The sequence below is a fragment of the Protopterus annectens genome, chromosome 9.part0 (genome assembly GCF_019279795.1).
Source record: "Protopterus annectens isolate FY-2018-M chromosome 9.part0, PAN1.0, whole genome shotgun sequence".
Lineage (NCBI taxonomy): Eukaryota > Metazoa > Chordata > Ceratodontiformes > Protopteridae > Protopterus > Protopterus annectens.
In genome coordinates, this window is record NC_056743.1 from 195,736,868 (window position 1) to 195,759,488 (window position 22,621).

Consider the following 22,621-nt stretch of genomic DNA (forward strand, 5'->3'; position numbering starts at 1 on the left):
GGCTGGCACAAGTTTGGTATAAGGCCGACTCTGTTCCGAGAACGGAACCGGCACCCATCAGTAATGAATGGATGAAGATGAACAACACAGATAGAACGTTATGGTAAGCCATTACTTTTTTTTTTTTTTTTTTTTTTTTATTTATTTATTTATTTATTTATTTTTTTCAGCCGCTGGGGCCAGCCATGCAGCAATCTCTTCATGTCCCATATGAACACCAAGTGCAATAGCTACTTTGACCTGATCTTCCAAGATGGTCAGTCACTGAGGGATGCTGTGCTGCATAATTGGCCCCCAGATCTCATGTATGCATTTCCACCCTTTCTCCTTAAAACCAAGTTTTTTTCATAAAGCCATTTGATGCAAGACAACACCAATTCTCATTGCCCCTTTCTGACCCTGTCAGGTCTGGTTCTCCTTTTAGCCTTATCTGAAACATCCTCCCTGGGTGCTGGACCCCTTCCAAATCTTCCATCTCACCTGCCTGGTCTGTCTCACTGAGATTTAAAAGCCCTGAAATTAACTTTATGGTTCCCCAATTCAAGTGATGGCCAGGTATGCTGGGCTTTTCGTGTCAGTGATTCACAATTTATCTTTAAGCTATACTTGGATTTTGCTAAGGTTTCAGCACCATGTCACATGCTGGAGGTATTCTAGTCCTAGACCTTATATAATTTGTTGGATTTAAACCTGGTACAAGGGAGTAGCCAGAGGGAGTTGGGCATGGGTGAATATTAGGAGTGTAATCTGGTTACTGTAGACGAGCCTGGAGCATGTCTTTTTTTTTTTTTTTTCAGTTTTGTCTTTACCTTCCTTCTCATCATCACTGCACTGTTGCAGCTGTTGAGTTTGCTAGTGAATTGTACATTATACTTACCTTGTATGAAGATGTAATAGAGATAAATGCATATCTCGAAAGAATCAACTTTTGAGGGAACTAGTAGGCCTAAAACTTGGCAAGTGGAAGATAATTACTTGTATTACAAGCTGACTAGGCCAGTGATGTTAAATAATGAAGTTTTGTATGAAGTGAATATGATGAAAGACAAATAATTATTCGTCACAGATTTATTTTTTCCTTTAAAGGAAAAAAATGTTCTCATCAAAACCAGGACCCTGAGACAATTGCAGCATTTTATAAAACTATGGCTTCCAGTGACTGAGGTATTTCAACAAATTTATTTACCTCACTCATTCATCCCATGTTAGATTATAACTCTTCATACGATGTGCATATGTTAGCATTAGTTAGTATGTTGGAACAAGTACAAAGGAAATTCATTAAGCAAATAAAGTCACTTAGAGGTCTTGCATGTAAAGTACTGAAAGACTGCGTCATTTTAATGTTCAGTATTGATCATGAACTTGTGAAAAAAAAATTGCCTGGCTTTCAGACCCTTTGAGTGAATTGTTGATTTTGATAAATTTGGAGCTGTTCCAGAAAGTTTTCTGAGGATGGCATTGCAGAATTTATTTTATTAAACTCAATAATTAGGAGGGACATTTCCGTGACACATGGACTCCCTAGACTACTTTATATTTTACCTTTGGATATTGCAACTTTATGCATGTAACCATTTAAAAATAAGTTGGACAGATGGCTAGAAGAATGAAAATATCAACATAATATAAGGTAGTCCATTCTTGTATAGCCTTAGGGGCTTAGCACAGGATTCTTGAACCTATAAACCCCCTTCTGGCCATTGTTAGAGTACATTCCATTGGAACAATTGCACGTGCAGCAACTGTAGAGATTATTCTGATGAAGATATTTTGAAAGCTGGTAGAAGTTTTACTGTAATCAGTTTCATCAGGCGGTACAGACAAAAGCAGCTTCTCGTGTCAGGGCAGGTTTTGGAAAGGCAGTACTACAGGAAATCTTATAACTGTCCACCTTCCTAAGAGAAAAGTACTGTTTGTACGGACACAGCAATGCCAGTATGCTGCAGTTGTCTAAGGTCCCTGACACCACTGATCTTCAAGGAAGCCATTGTAACAGTAAATCATACTGTCCTTCTTCCCCCTTATGAGCTTTGTGTATAGTTGTTGATATGGTGGTAACAGTTTTGCTCTGTACTGGGCATGTGTTTATCAAAAGCACACTTTCCTTGTGGGGTTACCAGGCTCAAACAACTCATGAGAACATATGACATAGTTAAGCTTAACACAGGTATCTCATGCCACCTTAATACAGTGGATATAAAAAGTATTCACACCCCTGTTAAAATGCCAGGTTTTTGTGATATAAAAAAGAGACCACAATAAATCATTTCAAAACTTTTCCCACCTTTAATGTGACTTATAACCTGTAAATTCAATTGAAAAACAAAAAAATCTGTTAGGAGAAAAAATATAAAAAAAAAATAAAAAATGTACAATAAGCTGGTTGCATAAGTGTGCACAGCCTTAAACTAATACTTTGTTGAAGCGCCTTTTGATTTAATTACAGCATTTGGTCTTCTTGGGTAGGAGTCTTATCAGCATGGCACATCTTGACTTGGCAATATTTGACCACTCTTCCTTGCAAAAGCGCTTCAAATTTGTTAGATTGTGAGGTCATCTCTTGTGCACAGCCCTCTTCAGGTCACCCCACAGATTTTCTATTGGATTAAAGTCCTGGCTCAAGCTGGCCCATTCAAAAACTTTTAATTTTCTTCTGGGGAAGCCATTCTTTTGTTGATTTGGATGTATGTTTGGGGTCATAGTCATGTTGAAAGGTGAAATTCCTCATCTTCAAGCTTTCTAACAGACGCTTGAAGGTTTTGGACCAAAAATGATTGGTATTTGGTTGGAACTGTTCATAATTCCCTCCACCTTGAACCCCAGTTCCAGCTGAAGCAAAGCAACCCCAAGGCATGATACTGCCAACCAATATGCTTCACCGTGGGGATGGTGTTCTTTTGGTGTTGTTTTTGCTCCAAACGTACCTTTTGGAATTGTGGCCAAAAAGTTCATTCTTAGTCTCATCAGACTATAACACATTTTCCCCACATGCTTTTGGGAAACTTGTATTGTTTTGCAAATTTCAGCCGGGCCTGGATGTTTTTCTTTGTAAGAAAAGGCTTCCTTCTTGCAACCCTACCCCATCGTCCAGGCATATAGAAAATATGGGAGAGTGTTGTCACATGTAGTACACAACCAGTACCTGCCAGAATTCCTGCAGCTCCTTCAGTGTTGCTGTAGGTCTCTTGGCAGCCTCCCTTACCAATTTTCATCTTGTCTTTTCATCAATTTTAGTGCGTGTCCAGTTCTTTGCAACATCACTATTGTCTCATATTTTCTCCACTTTTTGATGACTGTCTTCACTGCGTTCCATGGTATATCCAATGCAGTGGAAATTGTTTTGTACCCTTCTGACTGATACCTTTCAACAATGAGATCCCCTTTGATACTTTGTAAGCTCTCTGCAAACCATGGCTTTTGCTGTAGCACGCAACTGAGTAAATGTCAAGAAAATCCTTCTAGGACAGCTGAACTTTATTTGGGGTTAATCAGAGTCTCTCTAATTGATGGCAGGTGTGCACTCAAGAAGACTGAATGTTGTATTTAAAGCAAAATGTGCTTCAGCAAAATATTGGTTTAAGGGTGTGCACACTTACGCAACCAGCTTATTGTTTGTTTGTGTCTTTCGGCTTTTCCCGGTTAGGGGTCGCCACAGCGGAACTCCGGTCCGCTAATGATTGGCAGTAGATTTTTACGTACTGGCTTGCCAGGCCTAACGCACAACCTTCAACGAAGGAACGCCCATTCACGCATGTCGCCACACTCAGAAGACGCTCTGAGAATCGAACGGGAAACGTCTAACTGTGAGGCGACAATGATACTGCAGCATCACCACCGCAGTATGCAACCAGCTTATTGTACATTTTTTATTTTTTCCCTTAACCGATTTTTCAATTGAATTGTACAGGTTATAGGTCACATTAAAGGTGGGAAAAGTTTTGAAATGATTTATTGTGGTCTCATATTTTTTATATCATAAAAACCTGACATTGTATATCCACTGTATGTACATTTGCAAGTGCATGACAGATAGTGGTCCTCACTGGGGAAATGTGGATAGCTTGTAAAATTTAATAGGCCAAATGAAACAGAATATTAAAATTATTAACTTTTATGGCTAGTACTCAAAGATCTGTTTTGGGAAGTACTTTACACAGCTGTGCCTTTTTGTTGTTCATGTAATTGTTTCTGAAGCCATAGTCTTCTCTTTTTTTTTTTTTTTGGCTTTGCCAATGTTTAGTTACTATTCACCATTCTTCATATATGTGTTTGTGTGTATGTGTAGCAGGAATTTGTCTCTCAGCACATGTGGTTCTTCTGCATATGGGTGTTTTTGTGTATTTTTACTGAATCTGTTGACATAAGCGGTTCTGCTTGTGTAAGTCAACCTTTTCTTTTCCCTCCTCATTTCTGTCCCCTCTTTATCTTTCCCCTCCTCTTTTACTTATTCTGTCTTCAGTCTTTTAAATTCATGCTAATTTTCTTCTCTCCTTCATTCTCATGATCAAGTTCTGACTCTTCCTTTGTTTTGTTTTGGTGTAATGTCTAGCTTTATTTGCAGCTCCTGCAGCAGACAGCCTCATCTGGGAACCTGAACTCCTTGAGTGGCCTTCATCCTATGGGAGGTGAGTTTTATATTCAGACTTCATTAAAAATTTAAGAGTAAAACTTTAGAAAAGAATATTTTAAAATTCTGTGTGTCTAGATTAATATGTAGGTTATTTATGTTTCCAGCAGTTTAGGCCTTAATGTCAGATATGGTTTTAGGATACTCTTAATTTTATTTTAACGGGTAGCCAGTTTGTGATGTTAGTGTCATACAGTTGCAGTGATATGCCCTTTTCTGTTTTACTTACTGTGTTCAGGCTGCCAGAAGAGTAAAAATGCATACTTAAATGCTGGTCTTCTGCATCTGTCTATGTTCTTCCTTGAAAGGTCAATGTACCTCTCATTTTGTTACTGTGGAGCAATCGTGTTCAAAGACATGTTCATCAGTGGTCAGACTGCTTGGTTGACTCTGTAATTTGCACACTTGTGAAGGCTTTAGAAGAAGCAGTAGCTTAAAACCACGCGTGAGTGTGTTGCTTGACTTGACATTGTTGTGCATGAGTGCTAGTGATGCTGTTTTAATACCAAAGTCAATTGCATACTAGTCTGTTTTTAGCAGTGGCCTCTAATCATGTGAGCCCATTTTTACTTGTTCATCTGAGAGGTACTGAACAAGTAGAGCTTAACATAAAATTGGCCTACTGGAAAAATACAAGCTTATCAGTTTTCAGCCCACTATTAATTTTAGGCTACATCTACCTTTCCAGAGCTTGTGATCCTCTGTTTTCAACTTAAAAGAAAACAGCATTTTTACAAGTAGGTCTTGTTATTGCATTTATGTACTCAGTCATCTTCTGTTTAAAAGGTTTGGCAACCAGTGCTGCATAATTTTGCAGTTGATTGTCATGTATCAGTGGTTGTAATTAATTAATTTTAAAAAATTGCCTGAAACAGGACTTTGAAAACAGCCAACTTTCCATTGTCTCTTTTTCATAGCTGTTAAGTTTGGCAGTGCCCATTATATGAAGTCAGACCACTATATTTGCGTCTTTAGATATCTTTGGTCACTGTACTTGGTGGGTAGTAATAGAGAGAGTATCTTTTAATATTTACCCAGTATAATAACCAGGAAACCTTCATTAATGAAAATTTATGTTTCATAGCATTATAAAGCAATTTCAAGATCTTCTTGTATAGACTCAGGTTCATTAACTGATCTCTGCCCTCTCCTTTGTAGGGTTGCTAGCTTGTAAGTGCTCCCCGCCTCCCCCCCCCTTTTTTAAGGGGTGCACTCTGCAGACTTCTGCTTATTTCATTCTTTTTTTTTTCCCTGCTGTGTCATCGTTTCACTTTTTCTGATTGTTCGGGGTCATAAGATTTTTGTTCCTTTTAGCTTGTTTCTCTGGGAGCCACTGCAAGAATATCATCCCGCATCATTTGTGTAGGTGATTGAATTACAAGCACTTAGTTGTGCTGTTGGGCCAGGTTATATTGTTTTTACCAAGCAGGTGGTCTTCAGCACAGGTTTGTTGATTTGTAGTGGTTTCCTAAACTGCAAGTGTAATAACATTTCCTTCTATTCCTATATTGCAGTATTCTAGCTGTGGGATTTCCTGCCCTATGTCAGCTCCTATACAAAAGCTTCAGCTTGGCTGTTGCAGCATGCATGGGACGTCAGACGCAAGGCCATAAACCCAGGGGCCTTAAATGTGACGTCTGCACGCACAATCCTCTGAAATTTTCAGCCGCAGATGACCTACGCATCATACTATCGCTCTTTCACAGACGTTGCATCAGTAATGCTAAGTAACCCGTTGGGTTTCTGGTTTTCTTATTTTATCAATTTGTTATTGCTTAGGCTTGGTGGTTGTAGCCTTTAGCTGATGTCAGGTAAAAAGGGAAAGTGCCAGTGCGGGTGCCAGATAACCCATAAAGACGCCCATGATAGGTGTGTTTTTTGCTTAGGTTGGTAACATGATCATTCCTCCTACTCAATTTGTCAATCATTTGTGCCGAAGACCCTACGCAGCTGTCTGGCCACTTTAAACCTGTACGTAGAAAACCAGCGCCTTAAACGGTTAGCCCTTAGAATGAATCCTGCATCAGAGGCCGCAACTGAACCTTCATGCAAGAAGGCCAAGATTCCTAGGCCTTCCTCGCCTGCCACTCACTTCACAATGCCCCGCCAACTGCCGATCTTGGAGTTGAGGTGCGCTCGGTGGATCCATCGACTTCAACGACGTCCCTTGAGGAAGCCGTTGCACAGCCGAGGACCGGCACGTTCTCTGAGCTTAGCCAGACACCGACTACCGTCCATGTCTAGAGGGAAACAGGTTTCTGCAGTACCTCCAACCGGGATCCAGACTTCGGACATGTTAACTTTAAAACCTGGCTCCAGGCCAGCTCCTTCTTCCACCCCGGCCAAAAAGAAGCAGAAAACTAAGCATACCTCCTCCTCTACTGAAGCCATACCAGATTGGCAGGCCTTCACTTCCTCTCTCATGCAGGCCTTTATGGCCATTAGGCCTTCAGCCTTAGCCTCCACTATTCTGCCTTTACTGAGCCCTAGGCCTGCATCTGCCTCTTCCCTCCCACCCACGACTTCTCAAGTTAGGGAGGAAGAACATGATTCTTCCTTTTCTTCCTCAGAGGACTCTGTTTCATATACATCATAGATTGCTTCTCCCCAGGAGTATTATTCTCCTGATGAGGAATCTGTGGAAGGGCATCCTCCACCTGAGGATATTACATTTGGTGAGAGCATCACCAAGATGCAAGATTACATCTGAAGTAGTTTACTTCATTTGATCTTCAACCTGTGGGTACCGGATTCGTATAGGATCTGAGGCAGCAGTTTCACTGCCATCTACTCTGAGCTCCAAGCTCCTCCCCTTACCCATAATATACCACCACTACCTTCCAACCCTCAGATCTCATTTGCCGTGGCTAGCCATAAGCATTGTGATTCTGAGCTTCGAGTTGTGAGTTGGGTTCATAGGTAGGTACTAGGCTGTTGGCCCAAGGGCCTAAGTAAGCCTAGCCAACAAAGTTCCCTGTCTTACGCCAACCCAAGAAGGTTAATTTCCTGTGTCCCTGTTGAGCAGAGCCACAGAAGTGATCCCCATTGTGTATTTCTTATTTCCCATCCACTCATCAAGATTTTTCTTGAAGAGTGTTAATGAGGAACTTTGCTTGACATAGGTAGCTTGTTTCAGAGTATGGGAAGTCTCTGGGACAGGAGTCTAACCCTCCAGAAAGTTTTATTTATTGTTGTGAAAAGGTTTATGTCCCTAGAGCGTGTAGCTCGGAGGGACTGGGATTTCTTTAGGTGCAGCATGTCCAGCAGCTCTGGGTTTGGCATAGCTTTATATGTTAGGCAGAGGACACCTCGGAGTAGGCGATATGCTGCAGAGTAAAGCTGTTGTTTTTTTGAGACGATCAGTGTAGGGCATCTGTTTGAGGCCAGAAATTCTCTTTCTGAGGTACTTCTGTGGCCTTTCCAGCTGCTGCAGATGTCTTGTGAGGTACATTCTAAAAGGGGTGTTGTACTCTGTAATGGGTCTGATGAGTGTCGAGTAGAGGGGAACAATTACCTCTTTTTTTCTTGGATGAGAACCCTTTTGATGTTCATCGTGTTTCACTGCTGCAGTCATTACACTTGGGTTATCCTGCCGTCAGGCGGTCCCGCAGTCGGCCAGAGTTCCAAAGTCTTGGTCCGGCGTCAGTTGTTGTCGCTTCTTCCCTGACGTCAGTGCGCCAGGGGTATATAAGATGCAGCCGACACCATTTTCCCCAGTCTTTCTTGCCGCGCTGTGCCCGAAGCAAAAGCTGTTCGCAAGTGCCGGTTGGCCGACTCCTGAGATTTTCAATTCGAATTTCAGAACCGAAGTCTTCAATAAAGCTAAATACCCCGTTGGGGAAACTTTTTCTTGCCTCAGACCGATGTCAGTAAAAGTTAATTGTATTTCTTTTGGGAAGCAAATACCTCATAAGGATTTTCATTCTTACTGTATTCCATGCCTAGGCCCAGACCACAACGTCACTAGTTGTCGGTTTTGTGCTAGATTTAACAAACGCACTATTAAACGTCAGTTTGATTTTGCTCGCCTTTACTTTGGCCGAAAATTTAATTATACCATGCTGACGGAACAACCAACGACCAGAATACACAAAACAACGTAAGGATAAGGACAGAAATCCAAGGCCCAAAACTGACGATGAAGCCTTTTCTAGGCCAGTCGCCAGTTCTCAGTGAGGCGCTTTCGCATCCCCTGACACCCGCTACCTCAGAGCCACAGGCTGCCTCCGACTCCCACATGGAGATGTCTAGGCCTCTGGATACTCAAGGCGTTGGGCATATGTAACTAACCCTTCAGATGGGTCCGGACTGCTGAGCAGGCATCGGCTTCTGAGGGTGTTTTCAGACCTTCACAGCTTACCATAAAAACTACAGCCAAGTCTAAAACTACTTTAAAGACAAAGAAGCAAGTACAGCATTCACCTGGACAGGCCTCCATGCCTAAAAAAACAGATGCTCAAAGTGGCCGAAGACTTAATTACTCTGATTAGGGGTATCCATCCCCCTCCTGATAAAAGGCCTAGGCAGGCTACAGACTATGATTCCTCTGACCAGTTTTCCATATATTCTGATACCTCTTCAGACCAGGGATACTCTTTTACCCCCTATGAGGACTCTGATGCTGAAGAATCAATTCCTTCAGCCTTTCCTCCTGAGGATTATTCTTTTGGGGAAACTTTACATACCATGATGGAGCATTGCCATTGGGAGGGCCAGGATTACTCAGAATCCAAGAAAAGGCTCAGAGACTTTATTTTACTGCCTCAGCACAGGCCCCTTGCTATTCCACCAGTGTTAGACATTGTGGATGATGTGTTCTCTGAATCCAGTTTGAATCCTGATTCTTTGCCCCCTGCTCCAGTTAAGCCAGACAGGGACTACAGAGTCCCTGACTCTCATAAATTTCTTTATAAAACCCTGTGGCTGACCCAGAAACTATTTCCCAGGGTCCCAAAGAGGTAAAGGCGTCCACGGCAAAAAATCCATTTCCCTCTGACAGGGATTCTAGAGCATTAGACAGATGGGGGAAGAAAGTTTACACTTCTGCAACTTTAGCAGTGAGAGCTTTAACTTGCCAGTTTCACATGCTTAAATACCAACAACATTTACTGTCTCAGTTAAAACGGAAAATGATTACAAGTTCAGAACATCCTGACTATAAGGAAGTGCAGGATTTATTGCATGCAGCTGAACAAGTGGGAAAACATACTCTGCAATGTGGTTTTGATTCGATAGAGTCTTCTTGTAGAGTAGCAGTTACAGGATCTGTGATTCGAAGGCATGCTTGGTTAAAAGAACAAGGTTTACCAGATCATGTCAAGACAAAGTTATTGGATGCACCTTTACATCAGGATATTTTATTTGGTGTTAAGGCAGAAGAGGTATTAAAGAAAACGGAGGATAATGCAAAATCTATGCAAACAGTGAAGGATTTCTTACAGGTACAGCCACCTCCATTTAGCAGAAATTGGCCTTCAAAGAATTGGTCCTTTCCGGTGTCAGACAGACCAGAAAGAGGCAGATACAGACGCCCAAGAGGCAGATCTCAGCCCCAAGTCTCTTACAGACCACGACAGTGGGGTGCTTCAACCCCAAAAGGAAGTGAAGACAAGTCACAACCTTACAGGAAACAGTCCCAATGACTTCCCCCTTCGAATGCCAAGCACTTACCTTTTGGCAGCTCCCTTAGGGGGAAAACTAGCACTTTTTTCTCAAAATTGGCAAACAATCACCCAAGACAAATGGGTTCTGAATATTGTGTCTCAAGGTTACAGGTTCCAGTTTCACACTCTACCAAGGCTAAAAGGAATGCCAGACCTGCCACAAAATCAATGGGCTGAGGCACAAAAACAAATTACAGCCCTCATGGACATGAGAGTTATTCAAAAAGTGCCACAGCAGGAACAAGGACAAGGATTTTACTCAAGACTTTTCCTGGTCCCCAGAAAGGACAAAGCCTGGAGACCCATGCTAGACCTTTCTATTCTAAATACTTACCTGGATGTTCCGAAATTCAAAATGTTGACACTACAGCAGCTTCTTCCCATGCTGGGCAAGAAGGCTTGGCTTGTTACCTTGGACCTCAAAGAGGCATACCTGCATGTCCCTATCAGACAAAATTGCAGAAGATACCTCAGATTCATAGTTGGTTCAATGCATTGCCAATTCTCTGCACTGCCCTTTGGCTTATCTACTGCGCCCAGGGTCTTCACAAAGTGCCTGGCGCCAGTAGTTGCATTTTGCAGACAAAAAGGAATTGAAATATATCCATACTTGGGACAACTGCCTTATTCAAGCAGAGAGAAGGACATTCTTCTAAAGCATCTGGCGTTTGTAAAAAGGTACACAGTAAACGAAAAGAAGTCAAAACTAGTGCCCTCACAAGAGATAATATTCCTGGGTGCCAGCTTAAATACAACGGCCCAGATGGCTTATCTCACGCCAGACAAGCAAGGACAACTGGCTTAGTATTTTCAATTGATGGCAACAAAGACCCAACTCCCTGCAAGAAAAATTCTGCAGGCCTTGGGATTCATGGCATCCTGCATTCTACTAATTCCATATGCCAGACTGCAAATGAGGAAATTACAATGGTACCTAAAAAGTGTTTGGACTCAACACTGCCACAGTGTGGAAGCAGTAATACCACTAATTCCCTGCCTACAACAGGAGTTTCGATGGTGGGCACACATGTCACCAAAACAAGGGACAGTCTTTCACTTTACCCACAGCCAGGCAGACGTTAACAGATGCTTCGGATTACGGCTGGGGAGCACACATGGCAGGAAAATGTATTCAGGGCAAGTGGACCGCAGACCAAATGCATCTTCACATCAATCAAAAAGAGATGTTGGCTGTACAAAATGTCCTAACAGCTTTCAAGGACCTTCTGCATCCAGGACAACTATTATTAAAGACAGACAACACCACAGTTATGTGGTACATAAACAAGCAAGGAGGCACTCATTCTTACCCCCTATGCAGCCAAGCCATGACCTTGTGGAACACAGCTCTAACCTATCAAGTTCATCTGCAAGCACAATTCCTGCCAAGAAAGAAAAATGCTCTGGCAGACGACTTAAGCAGAAACATCACGGATCCTCACAAGTGGAAATTAAATCCACAAGTATTCAGCATGATAACGCAAAAATGGGGGTGCCCAGACATGGATCTTTTTCCCTCCCCACTGAATTGCCAACTACAAAAATTCTGCACAAGAACTTATCACACACGAGCATGGAAAGTGGATGCTCTCTCGTTCAGCTGGAAAAGCCTAAAAGTCTATGCCTTCCCACCACTGCCTCTCCTTTCAAAGGTACACCTAAAAGCCAGACAAGAAAAACCACAGATGATCCTAATTGCTCCAGACTGGCCACGCCAGCACTGGCACCCAATCTTAAAGAACTTAGCTCAAGGCCCACCATGTATTTTACCTCAAAGTCCGCACCTTCTGAATCAACAAAACAATCAGATCCTGCACAGTTAGCTCAAAACCTTAAACCTGGCTGCATGGCAGATTCATTAGTCAAGCAGACAACACATCTCTCTAAAGCGGTTATGGATGTCATTTTGGAGGCCAGGAGGCCTAGCACCAGGAAATGTTATTCAGAAAAGTGGAAGAGATTCTGTGCCTGGAACCAGGCTCAAAGCTTTGACCCTCTTGTCCCAAATATTCCTCAGGTATTACAATACTCAACTGAGATGCTGGACAAAGGGCTGTCCTTCTCATCCATTAAGATCAACGCCTCTGCCATCTCGGCTCATTACAACACAGATCCTCCTATTTTCTCTCATCCATTGCTAAAACAGTACCTCAGAGCGGCTAAAAACATAAGACCGCCCCGGAGAGCACCATCATCAACTTGGGGCCTCAATTTTGTCTTGGAAAAACTCACTTTACCTCCTTTTGAGCCAGCCAATTCAGCAGAATTAAAATATGTATCATGGAAAACTGCTCTGCTTCTGGCAATAACCTCAGCACGAAGAGTCTGAGTTACAGGCACTAATGGCAGTGGAGCCTTTAATCATTTTTCACCAAGACAGGATTTCTCTAAGAACAAACCCTTCTTTTATGCCTAAGGTGGTATCCAGTGTGGCTCTTAACCAAACTATTAACTTGCCAACTTTTTATCCAAATCCCCAGAATAAAGGGGAGAGACTTCTGCATTCCTTGGACATACACAGACAATTACTTTACTTACTTACTTACTTATGCCCGTCACCCTTGACAGGGTATGGGCCACCAACTACAGCTCTCCACCGAATCTTGTCCTGGGCCAGCTGTTCTATTTGGTTCCGTGTGTAGCCTCTAAGCTTAGCATCTGCCTCAAAGTCTCGCCTCCAGGTGTTTCGTGGGCGGCCTCTTCCTCTCTTCCCCTGAGGATTCCAGCGCAACGCCTGTCTTGTAATGTTGTTTGCTGGTTTGCGAAGAGTATGCCCAATCCATCTCCACCTCCTCCTCTTAACTTCTTCCCCAATCGAAAGTTGGTTGGTCCTTTCCAAAAGGGTGGCGTTGCTAATAGTGTCTGGCCATCGAATCCGTAGAATCTTCCTGAGACAGCTATTTGTAAATGTCTGAAGTTTTTAGTGGTGGTCTTGTTTAACCCCAGGTCTCTGCCCCATACAGCAGTACTGACTTCACGTTAGAGTTAAACAGCCTTATCTTGTTGATCAAGGATAGTTCTCTTGTTTTCCAGACCCTATTTAACTGTATGAAGGCTACTCTTGCTTTTCCTATCCTTGCCCTGACATCAGCTTCTGATCCGCCCTGCTTGTCAATTATGCTGCCAAGGTAGGTAAAGGACTGCACTTCCTCCAGTGGCTTCCCTTGCAGAGTGATAGTGTTAGTATTTGTGGAGTTTAATTTAAGGATCTTTGTCTTCAGATTGTTAATGTTAAGACCCACCTCTAGTGCTGTAACTGCCACCAAATTTGTCTTGTTTTGCATTTGCTGCTGGCTGTGAGAGATGAGGGCGAGGTCATCAGCATAGTCCAGATCTTCCAGCTGACTCCATAGGGTCCATTGGATCCCATTTTTCTGTCCTGCAGTAGATTTCTTCATAATCCAATCGATAACTAACAGGAAGAGGAATGGTGACAATAAGCATCCTTGCCTGACCCCAGTTTTTACTTGAAAGCTTTCAGAGAGCTGCCCTCCATGTATAACCCTGCATGATAGACCATTGTATGAGTTCTTTATCAAATTTACTATTTTCGTTGGTATACCATAGTGCTTCAGAAGGCTCCACAGTGTCTCTCTGTCCACGCTATCAAACGCCTTTTCAAAGTCAACAAAGTTGATATACAATGGTGAGTTCCATTCAACTGACTGTTCCACAATTATTCTGTGCGTTGCAATTTGATCAGTACACGATCTATTTTTGCGGAAGCCTGCCTGCTCTTCTCTCAGCTTTTTGTCAGTGGTGTCCTTTATCCTTTCCAAATGGATACGGTTGAAAACTTTTCCTGGAACTGATAGAAGATTGATGCCTCTGTAGTTGTCGCAGTTGCTAAGGATCCCTTTCTTGGGAAGCTTAATGAGATGGCTCTCTTTCCATTCTGAAGGAACAGTTTCCTCTGCCCAGATTCTTTCAAAGAGTGGGTACAACATCTCCACTGATGTATTCAAGTCTGCTTTAAGGGCCTCTGCGGGATGTTATCTGGTCCTGCCGCTTTCCCATTTGCATTTGGATGATGGCTTTCCTGATCTCCTCCTTGCTTGGCTTTTCACAATTGATTGGTAGATCTTCATTGGCTGGCTCAATAATTGGAGGGTTTAGAGGTGACGGTCTGTTTAGAAGTTCTTCAAAGTGTTCCACCCACCTTTTCAGTTTATGTTCTATACTATTGATGGTTTTCCCTTGCTTATCTTTAACAGGTCTCTCTGGCTTACTGTACTTTCCTGAAAGTTGCTTGGTGATATCATACCACATTTTTGTGTTACCACTGTAAGCTGCCAGTTCTGCCTCAACTGCCAACTGTTCCACATAATTGTTCTTGTCTATTTTAATGCATCTTTTGACCTCTCTGTGGGCATCTGCATATTCTTCTTGGGCCTTGATCTTTGAAGCTCTGGTTTTACTGTTGTTTACTTTTGCCTTCTTCCTCTTTCTGTCTTCTATCTTTATCAGTGTTTCTGCAGTGATCCACTCTTTCTGATGATACTTTTTAGGTCCCAGTGTCTCTTGACAAGCTAAGTCTACAGCCTTTTTCACATTCTGCCAAAAGCTGTTTACTCCACCCTCCTCAACCAGTTCTTGTAGCACTTCAAATTTGTTCTTCAGTGCAATGTTGAACTGTTCTTTTGTCTGAGAATCTTTCAATAGATGAACATTGTATTTGATTCTCCTAGATGACTCTTGAACCTGGGTTCTTTTTAGCTTTAGCTTCAGTCTAGCCACCACCAAGTGATGGTCAGATGCTACATCTGCCCCTCTTCACTCTGACATCTTGTAATGTTCTTCTAAACCTTCTACAGATGCATATGTGATCTATCTGGTTTTCTGTTGTGTAGTCAGGGGAGACCCATGTATTTTTGTGTATCCGTTTGTGGGGAAAAATGCTGCCTCCAATGACCAAATTGTTGAGAGCACATAGATCAACAAACCTTTCACCATTCTCGTTGATTGTTCCCAGAGCATGTGTACCCATGATTTGCTCATATCCTATGTTACTGGATCCGACCTTGGCATTTATATCGCCCATAAGGATAGTAAGGTCTTTGTCTGTGTAGGTCTCGAGGATCTGCTGCAGTCTTTCATAAAACTGATCTTTATCTTCCTCTTCACTGTCATTAGTTGGTGCGTAGCACTGGACCACATTCATTACAATTTTCTTCTTCTTTGTACAGAATGAAGCTGTGATGATCCTGGGGCCATGCGCTTCCCATCCAATCAGGGCTCTCTGGGCCTGTTTAGCCAACATAAGAACAACCCCTTGGGAGTGAAGTGCTTCACTGTCCTCATGTCCAGAATAAAGCAGCAACTCTCCTGTAGATAATCGACACTGACCAGCCCCTGTCCACCTTGTCTCACTGATTCCCAACAAACTCAAGTTGTTATTTCTCATTTCTGCTGCCACTTGGGCTGCCTTGCTTAGCTCATACATGGTCCTGACATTCCATGTGCCAATGTTTATTTTCCTGGTAGAGAGAAGGGTGCTCTGCTTTGTGGCGTCCTTTCGACTTTGGCCACAAAACTTCATAAATCTTCCATTTGAAGAACCCTCCTCTTCCAAGACAAGATTGTCTGTGTTTCCTGTAGTTGGTGTTTTTGTAGCAAATAGTTTTTACGGGATGGGGTTGCTAACCCTAAGCTAACTTTACTACTTGGACAAAACAAAAGCTTTCAGAAAAACTGAGCAATTGTCTGTAGCATATGCTGCAGGATCACAGGGAAAGGCTATTTCAAAGCAGACCATGTCAAAGTGGATAGGACACTGTATCCGGTTCTGCTACACACAGCATGGAAAACCTGTACCTAGTAACATTAGACCACATTCCACCAGGGCAACAGCCACTTCTACTGCCTACCTTAGAGGAGTACCTACCAAAGATATCTTGGGAGCTGCAACTTGGAGTTCAGTGCACACCTTTACCAAGCATTACCACTTGCTTCTTTATTCTTGATCCAGAGCTGGCTTTGCCACTGCAGTGCTGCAGGGCCTCATAGCCACCCCAAATCCTCTATAGAACCAGCCACCCTGACTCAGCTTTGGGATTCAACCCAGGTGTAATGACTGCAGCAGTGAAACACGATGAGCATAGTACAGATGTCCTTCAAGAATGCAACTGCAGTCATAACATGTGGGTTGTCCTGCCTCAGGCAGCCCTCGGTCGGCCGGATTCCAAAGTCTGGGTCCGACGTCGGCTGATGTCGCATTTCTCTCCGACGTCAGTGCGGCTGGAGTACATAAGCATCAGCCGACGCCATTTTCTTCAGTCTTTCTTGCCGCACGGTGCCCGAAGCAGAAGCGGTTCGCAAGTGCCGGTCGGTCAGCTCCTATACTCTTCGAATCCGAAGTAATCAAAAAAGCTAAGTACCCCGTTGGGGACCTTTTCTTGCCTCAGCCGATGTCAGAAATTACTGAAAAAGTTAATAATTGTCTGTCTTGTGGTAAACAAATACCTCATAAGGATTTCCACTCTTACTGTCTTCCTTGCCTTGGCCCAGACCACGACGTCTCGGCCTGTGTCGCCTGTGCTCACTTCAACAAGCGCACTCTCAGGCGCCGGGCGGAGTTCGCTGAAGACTTTTTCGGCGAAAAATTTGCGTATACAATGCCGTCGGAGCTTCCGACATCGCAAACACCCAAGAAACGAAAAGACCGGGACCGACATCCTAGGCCCGCGTCTACCACCGACTCCACTCCAAAACCTACCGCGAGTGCTCCGGTTCCCGCTGAGACTGTTTTTCCACCGCTCCGAACCGAAGACACCGCAATACCGACGACTCCGATACCAGATACCACTCCGCCAGTTATAGATTTTCCTCCGGATACTGAAACCGAGGAAATGCCAGAGACCATTGCTGTAGATAAGGTCACTCCTGCACGTGGAGCTGCCAGGCCTCCTATGGCCATGTCTATTAAGGCCTACACTCGGGCTAAGGCAGCCAGCAAGACTAAGCACCTTACAGCAAAAACCTTGCCTCAAACTACTCCTGAGAAACAAATCATGTCTATGGCCGCAGACTTAATTTCCATGATTAGAGGTTCACAGGCCCATCCTGAGAGAGCATCCCAGCCTCCTCCAGATAAGAGGCCCCGGGTTGATCCCTCTGAACCTATCCCTACAGATGAAGACTCTGAGGACTCTATCCACTCCGAGGGACAGGAAGACCTCTTTCAGACCTATGAGGACTCGGATGCAGAGGATTCCATCCCTTCGGCCTCCCCTCCTGAGGATATTTCTTTTGGGGAAGTTCTGCATACCATGAGGGAACATTTCAAGTGGCAAGGCCAGGAATATTCTGATTCCAGAAAGCACCTTCGAACCTTCCTTAAAAAGCCCCAGCACAGGCCCCTAGCTATTCCTCCTGTGCTTGATGTTTTGGATGATCTATATTCTGACTCCAGTGTTACCCCTGATTCCCTTCCTCCTGCACCAGCCAAACCAGACAGATATTACAGGGTCCCAGACACACATTCCCATTTGTTCAGGGCCCATACTGTGGATTTAGAAACTATTTCTCAGGGACCTAAAGGTGTTTCAGCTTCCACTTCTAAAAATCCCTTGCCTTCCAACAGGGAAGCTAGGTCATTAGAGAGATGGGGGAAAAAGGTGTACATCTCCACCACTTTATCTATGAGAGCTTTGAATTGCCTTTTTCATATGTTACAGTATCAGGATTACCTGTTAGATGATTTACAGAAAACTTTGGCCTCTCCTGACCCTTTAGACAGGAAGTCTTTGCAGGAAGCTGTATATAACTCACAGCAAGTCAGCAATCACTTTCGGCAGTGTGGATATGATGCATTGGAAGCTTCATGTAGGGCAGCTATGACAGGGGCAGTCATTCGCAGACATGCATGGTTAAAAGAACAACCTCTACCTGATCAGGTTCAGGCAAAACTTCTGGATGCACCCTTGGAAAAGAACAAGCTTTTTGGTGCTAATGCTAAAGATGTGTTAAAGTCCATCGAGGAAAAAGCAAAATCAGTTCAGACGGTCAAAGATTTCCTCCAGGTTCAGCCCCCCAGATTCAGCAGGAATTGGCCTTCAAAGAACTGGTCCTTTCCTAACCCTGAAAAATTTCAAAGGGGTAAAAACAGGCGTGGCCGAGGAAGAGGACAATACAGAGGTTCTTACAGGGGACGACAATGGCAGCCAGCAAACCAAAGAAGTGACACAGGGGTCTCCCCCACCCCTCAGACACAATCTCAATGACTTTCCTCTACAACCGCCAACCAAGGAGCAAACAGAAAATGCAAAAATTTGAAAATTTGAAAAGAAAATTTGGGCGGAAAATTTTCTCTGTTTTCAGACAATTGGCACAGATTGACAAAAGACAAATGGATTTTGGACATTATAGACCAAGGTTACAGGTTTCATTTTCACACCTTACCCAGAAAAAAGGGCATGCCAAACCTACCACAAAACCAGAGGGCAGAGGCTATCAAGCAAATTTCTCTTCTGGCTCAGATAAAAGCAATAGAAAGAGTACCACAACAAGAACAAGGCCAGGGGTTCTACTCAAGACTGTTCCTTGTGCCAAGAAAAGAAACACAGTGGAGACCAATACTGGACTTGTCCGCATTAAACACTTTTCTCATAGTACCAAAGTTCAAAATGCTGACTCTACAGCAACTCCTTCCCATGCTGGGCAAGGGGTCTTGGCTGATTACTCTGGACCTCAAGGAGGCATACCTGCATGTCCCTATTAGACACAGCTGCATAAGATACCTCAGATTTCTTGCAGGGCCAGAGCATTATCAATTCTCAGCATTGCCATTTGGCTTATCTACTGCGCCCAGAGTGTTCACAAAATGCCTGGCTTCAGTAATTGCTCATTGCAGGCTCCAGGGGATCCAAATTTACCCGTACCTGGACGACTGCCTTATACAAGCGGACGACAAACTGATGTTGACAAAAAACCTGAACTATGTCATACAATTACTTCAGGCTCTGGGATACACAGTCAACTTTCAAAAGTCAAGACTTCAACCATCCCAGCAAATAACCTTCTTAGGAGCCAATCTGGACACAGCCTCTCAAATGGCTTACCTGACAGAAGACAAGCAAGAGAAGTTAACTCATTATTTCAAGGGTTTGGCAAAACTCACCCAGATGACTGCAAGGAGATTCCTACAGGCCCTGGGTTACATGGCATCCTGCATTCTCCTGGTTCCATTAGCAAGACTACACATGAGAAAACTTCAATGGTACTTAAAAAGTCTATGGTCTCAGCACAACAACAACTTAGAGGCAACCATACCGCTCATTCCATGCCTACAAAAGGAATTCCTATGGTGGGCCTCGGTAAGCCAAGCAAACGCAGGTATGTCATTCAAAAAACCTCAGATAACACAGACCATGACCACAGACGCCTCAGACATTGGATGGGGGGCGCATATGGAAGGCAGATGCATACAAGGACAATGGTCTCCAAAGGAAACACATCTGCATATAAACCAAAAAGAAATGCTGGCAGTAATGCATGCCATCGAGGCCTTTCGACAACAACTTCAACAAGGCCATTTACTGATACGGACAGACAACACCACTGTGATGTGGTACATAAGCAAGGGGGCACCCATTCCTACCCCCTCTGCAGACTGACAATGAATCTTTGGGAAAAATCACTGAGCCTGAACATACACTTACAATCCCAGTTTGTTCCAGGCAAAGACAATGTGCTGGCAGACAGCCTAAGCAGGAATTTCATAGATCCTCACGAGTGGAGCTTACACCCAAGGATCTTCACACAACTCACCTCGATATGGGGCAGGCCAGAAGTAGACCTATTTGCCTCTCACCTCAACCATCATCTGCAAAAATTCTGTTCAAGGACATACCATCCATAAGCTTGGAAAATAGATGCACTTTCATTCAACTGGAACTCCCTAAAAATATATGCATTCCCACCTCTGCCACTGATGACCACAGTACTACTGAAGATCAAAGCAGAGAGACCCAAAGGGATCCTAATAGCTCCAGACTGGCCAAGACAACACTGGTACCCGCTACTATGGAGCATATGTTACAACAAGAAGTGGGCCCTTCCCCAATGGCCCCTACTTTTGACTCAGCACAACTTCAAAACAGTGCATCCAAACCTTCAGACACTGCAGCTAACAGCCTGGGAGATTCCATGAATAACCTCAATCTTTCTCTCTCCAAGGAAGTCCAGTGGATACTAACAGAAGCTCGAAGACCATCCACCAGAAAGGTTTATTTGGCAAAATGGAGGAGATTCTGCATTTGGAACACCAGCAAGGGTCATGATGCATCACTATTGAACATCCCACTCATCCTGGAATATTTGGCAGATATGCTTCAGAATGGACTCTCATATTCTTCCATAAAGATACATGCTTCAGCTATTTCAGCTAGATATAACACTGATCCACCTGTGTTTTCACATCCTTTGCTAAGACAGTTCCTTAGGGGAATCAAGAACATTAAGCCACCAAGAAAGGCTCAAGTGCCAGCTTGGGACCTCAACTTTGTTCTAGAAAAACTAACTCTACCTCCTTTTGAACCAGCAGCTTCAGTGGACTTACAATTCCTCTCATGGAAGACAGCTTTCCTGTTGGCAATTACCTCAGCAAGAAGGGTTTCGGAACTACAGGCCCTAATGGCAATACCACCATTCATAATCTTTCACCGAAACAGTGTCTCCTTGAGAACCAACCCTACTTTTATGCCAAAGGTGGTATCTAGGGTTTCTTTAAATCAAGCTATTCATCTACCTGCTTTCTTCCCCAATCCTGAAAACAAAGGGGAAAGACTGTTACACACCTTGGACATTCACAGACAACTTCGCTACTACCTGGATAGAACCAAGACCAGTAGGAAGTCTGATCAACTTTTTGTAGCTTACGCCCCTGGAGTACAAGGAAAAGCAATTTCAAAACAGACTATTTCAAAATGGATTAGACATTGCATCAGATTTTGTTATTCCTTCCATGGGAAGACTGTTCCAGCCAATGTCTGACCACACTCCACCAGAGCTACAGCCACCTCTACAGCATTCTTAAGAGGTGCCTACAAAGGACATTCTAGAAGCTGCTACATGGAGCTCCGTGCATACATTCTCCAAACACTACAATCTCCCTCTATTCTCCAGATCCAGAGCAGGCTTTGCTTCGGCAGTCCTGCAGGGTTTGATTGCCACACCATCTCTTTCCTAGAGCATTCCTCCTCCCCCAGCTAAGCTATGGTATTCTACCCACATGTTATGACTGCAGTTGCATTCTTGAAGGACATAGTACAGTTTTGTACCTACCATAAATGTAGATGTCCGATAGATATGCAACTGCAGTCGGATTTTCCCTCCCTCCATACCCCTCTATGCCTTGGGTCCACTCCTATCCCTGTTCCTCTTAGCTTGGGATATCTGTTATGGTGTATCTGTTTATTGCTTATTTATTTGTTTGGAATCCTGTTTTTCTCCTTCCAAATTGATTACAGCCTTCCTTGGAGGGCACCTGGCATCTGGGGCAAGAAACACTGAAGAAAATGGCGTCGGCTGATGCTTATGTACTCCAGCCGCACTGACGTCGGAGAGAAATGCGACATCAGGCGACGTCGGACCCAGACTTTGGAATCCGGCCGACCGAGGGCTGCCTGAGGCAGGACAACCCACATGTTATGACTGCAGTTGCATATCTATCGGACATCTACATTTATGGTAGGTTCAAAACTGTACTTTTTGTACCTACCATAAATGTAGATGTTCGAGTGTCTTCACTGCTCCCATCCAGGTTAACCCACCCGCCATCCCCTCTTTTTTAGCTGGGACTTATCTATACCTTTCAACCCTATACTACCTATGTGGTGTATTTGATGGTTACTGAAAGTTTTGTTTTTTACCTTTATTTTATGTTTGATTAGCAATATATATTGCCTACCTTTTTTGGGGCAGCTGACATCTGGGGCAAGAAAAACTGAAGAAAATGGCGTCGGCTGCATCTTATATACCCCTGGCACACTGACGTCAGGGAGGAAGCGACAGCAACCGACGCCGGACCAACACTTTGGAACTCTGGCCGACTGCGGGACCGTCTGACGGCAGGATAACCCAAGTGTAATGACTGCAGCAGTGAAGACACTCGAACATCTGCATTTATGGTAGGTACACAACTGTACTTTATGAGGTGTGCCATGTAGAAGGATTTCCTGACTACTGTGGCAGTGTGATTGTCAAAGGAGAGACTACTGTCCACCTGGGTCCCAAGGACTCTCATCACACATTCCGTGTTAAGAAGACTGATGCCTCTGTGGTAGTTCATGGGTACAGAGTTTTTACCAAAGGGGATAACAATGCACGT

General features: G+C 43.7%; 1 protein-coding gene across 8 annotated transcripts in view; it reads left to right on the plus strand.

Moving 5' to 3' along the window:
* The window catches only part of CELF1 (CUGBP Elav-like family member 1), a 1,362,987-nt gene that overhangs the window by 585,728 nt on the left and 754,638 nt on the right, over positions 1–22,621 (plus strand). For 4 of the 8 annotated variants that reach the window (XM_044082727.1, XM_044082728.1, XM_044082731.1 and 1 more), the window contains exon 7: positions 4,553–4,628. In XM_044082727.1, coding sequence (XP_043938662.1) covers positions 4,553–4,628 — 76 coding nt within the window. The remainder of the gene's footprint in view (positions 1–4,552; positions 4,629–22,621) is intronic. The other 4 variants (XM_044082729.1, XM_044082730.1, XM_044082733.1 and 1 more) reach the window with 1 other exon arrangement.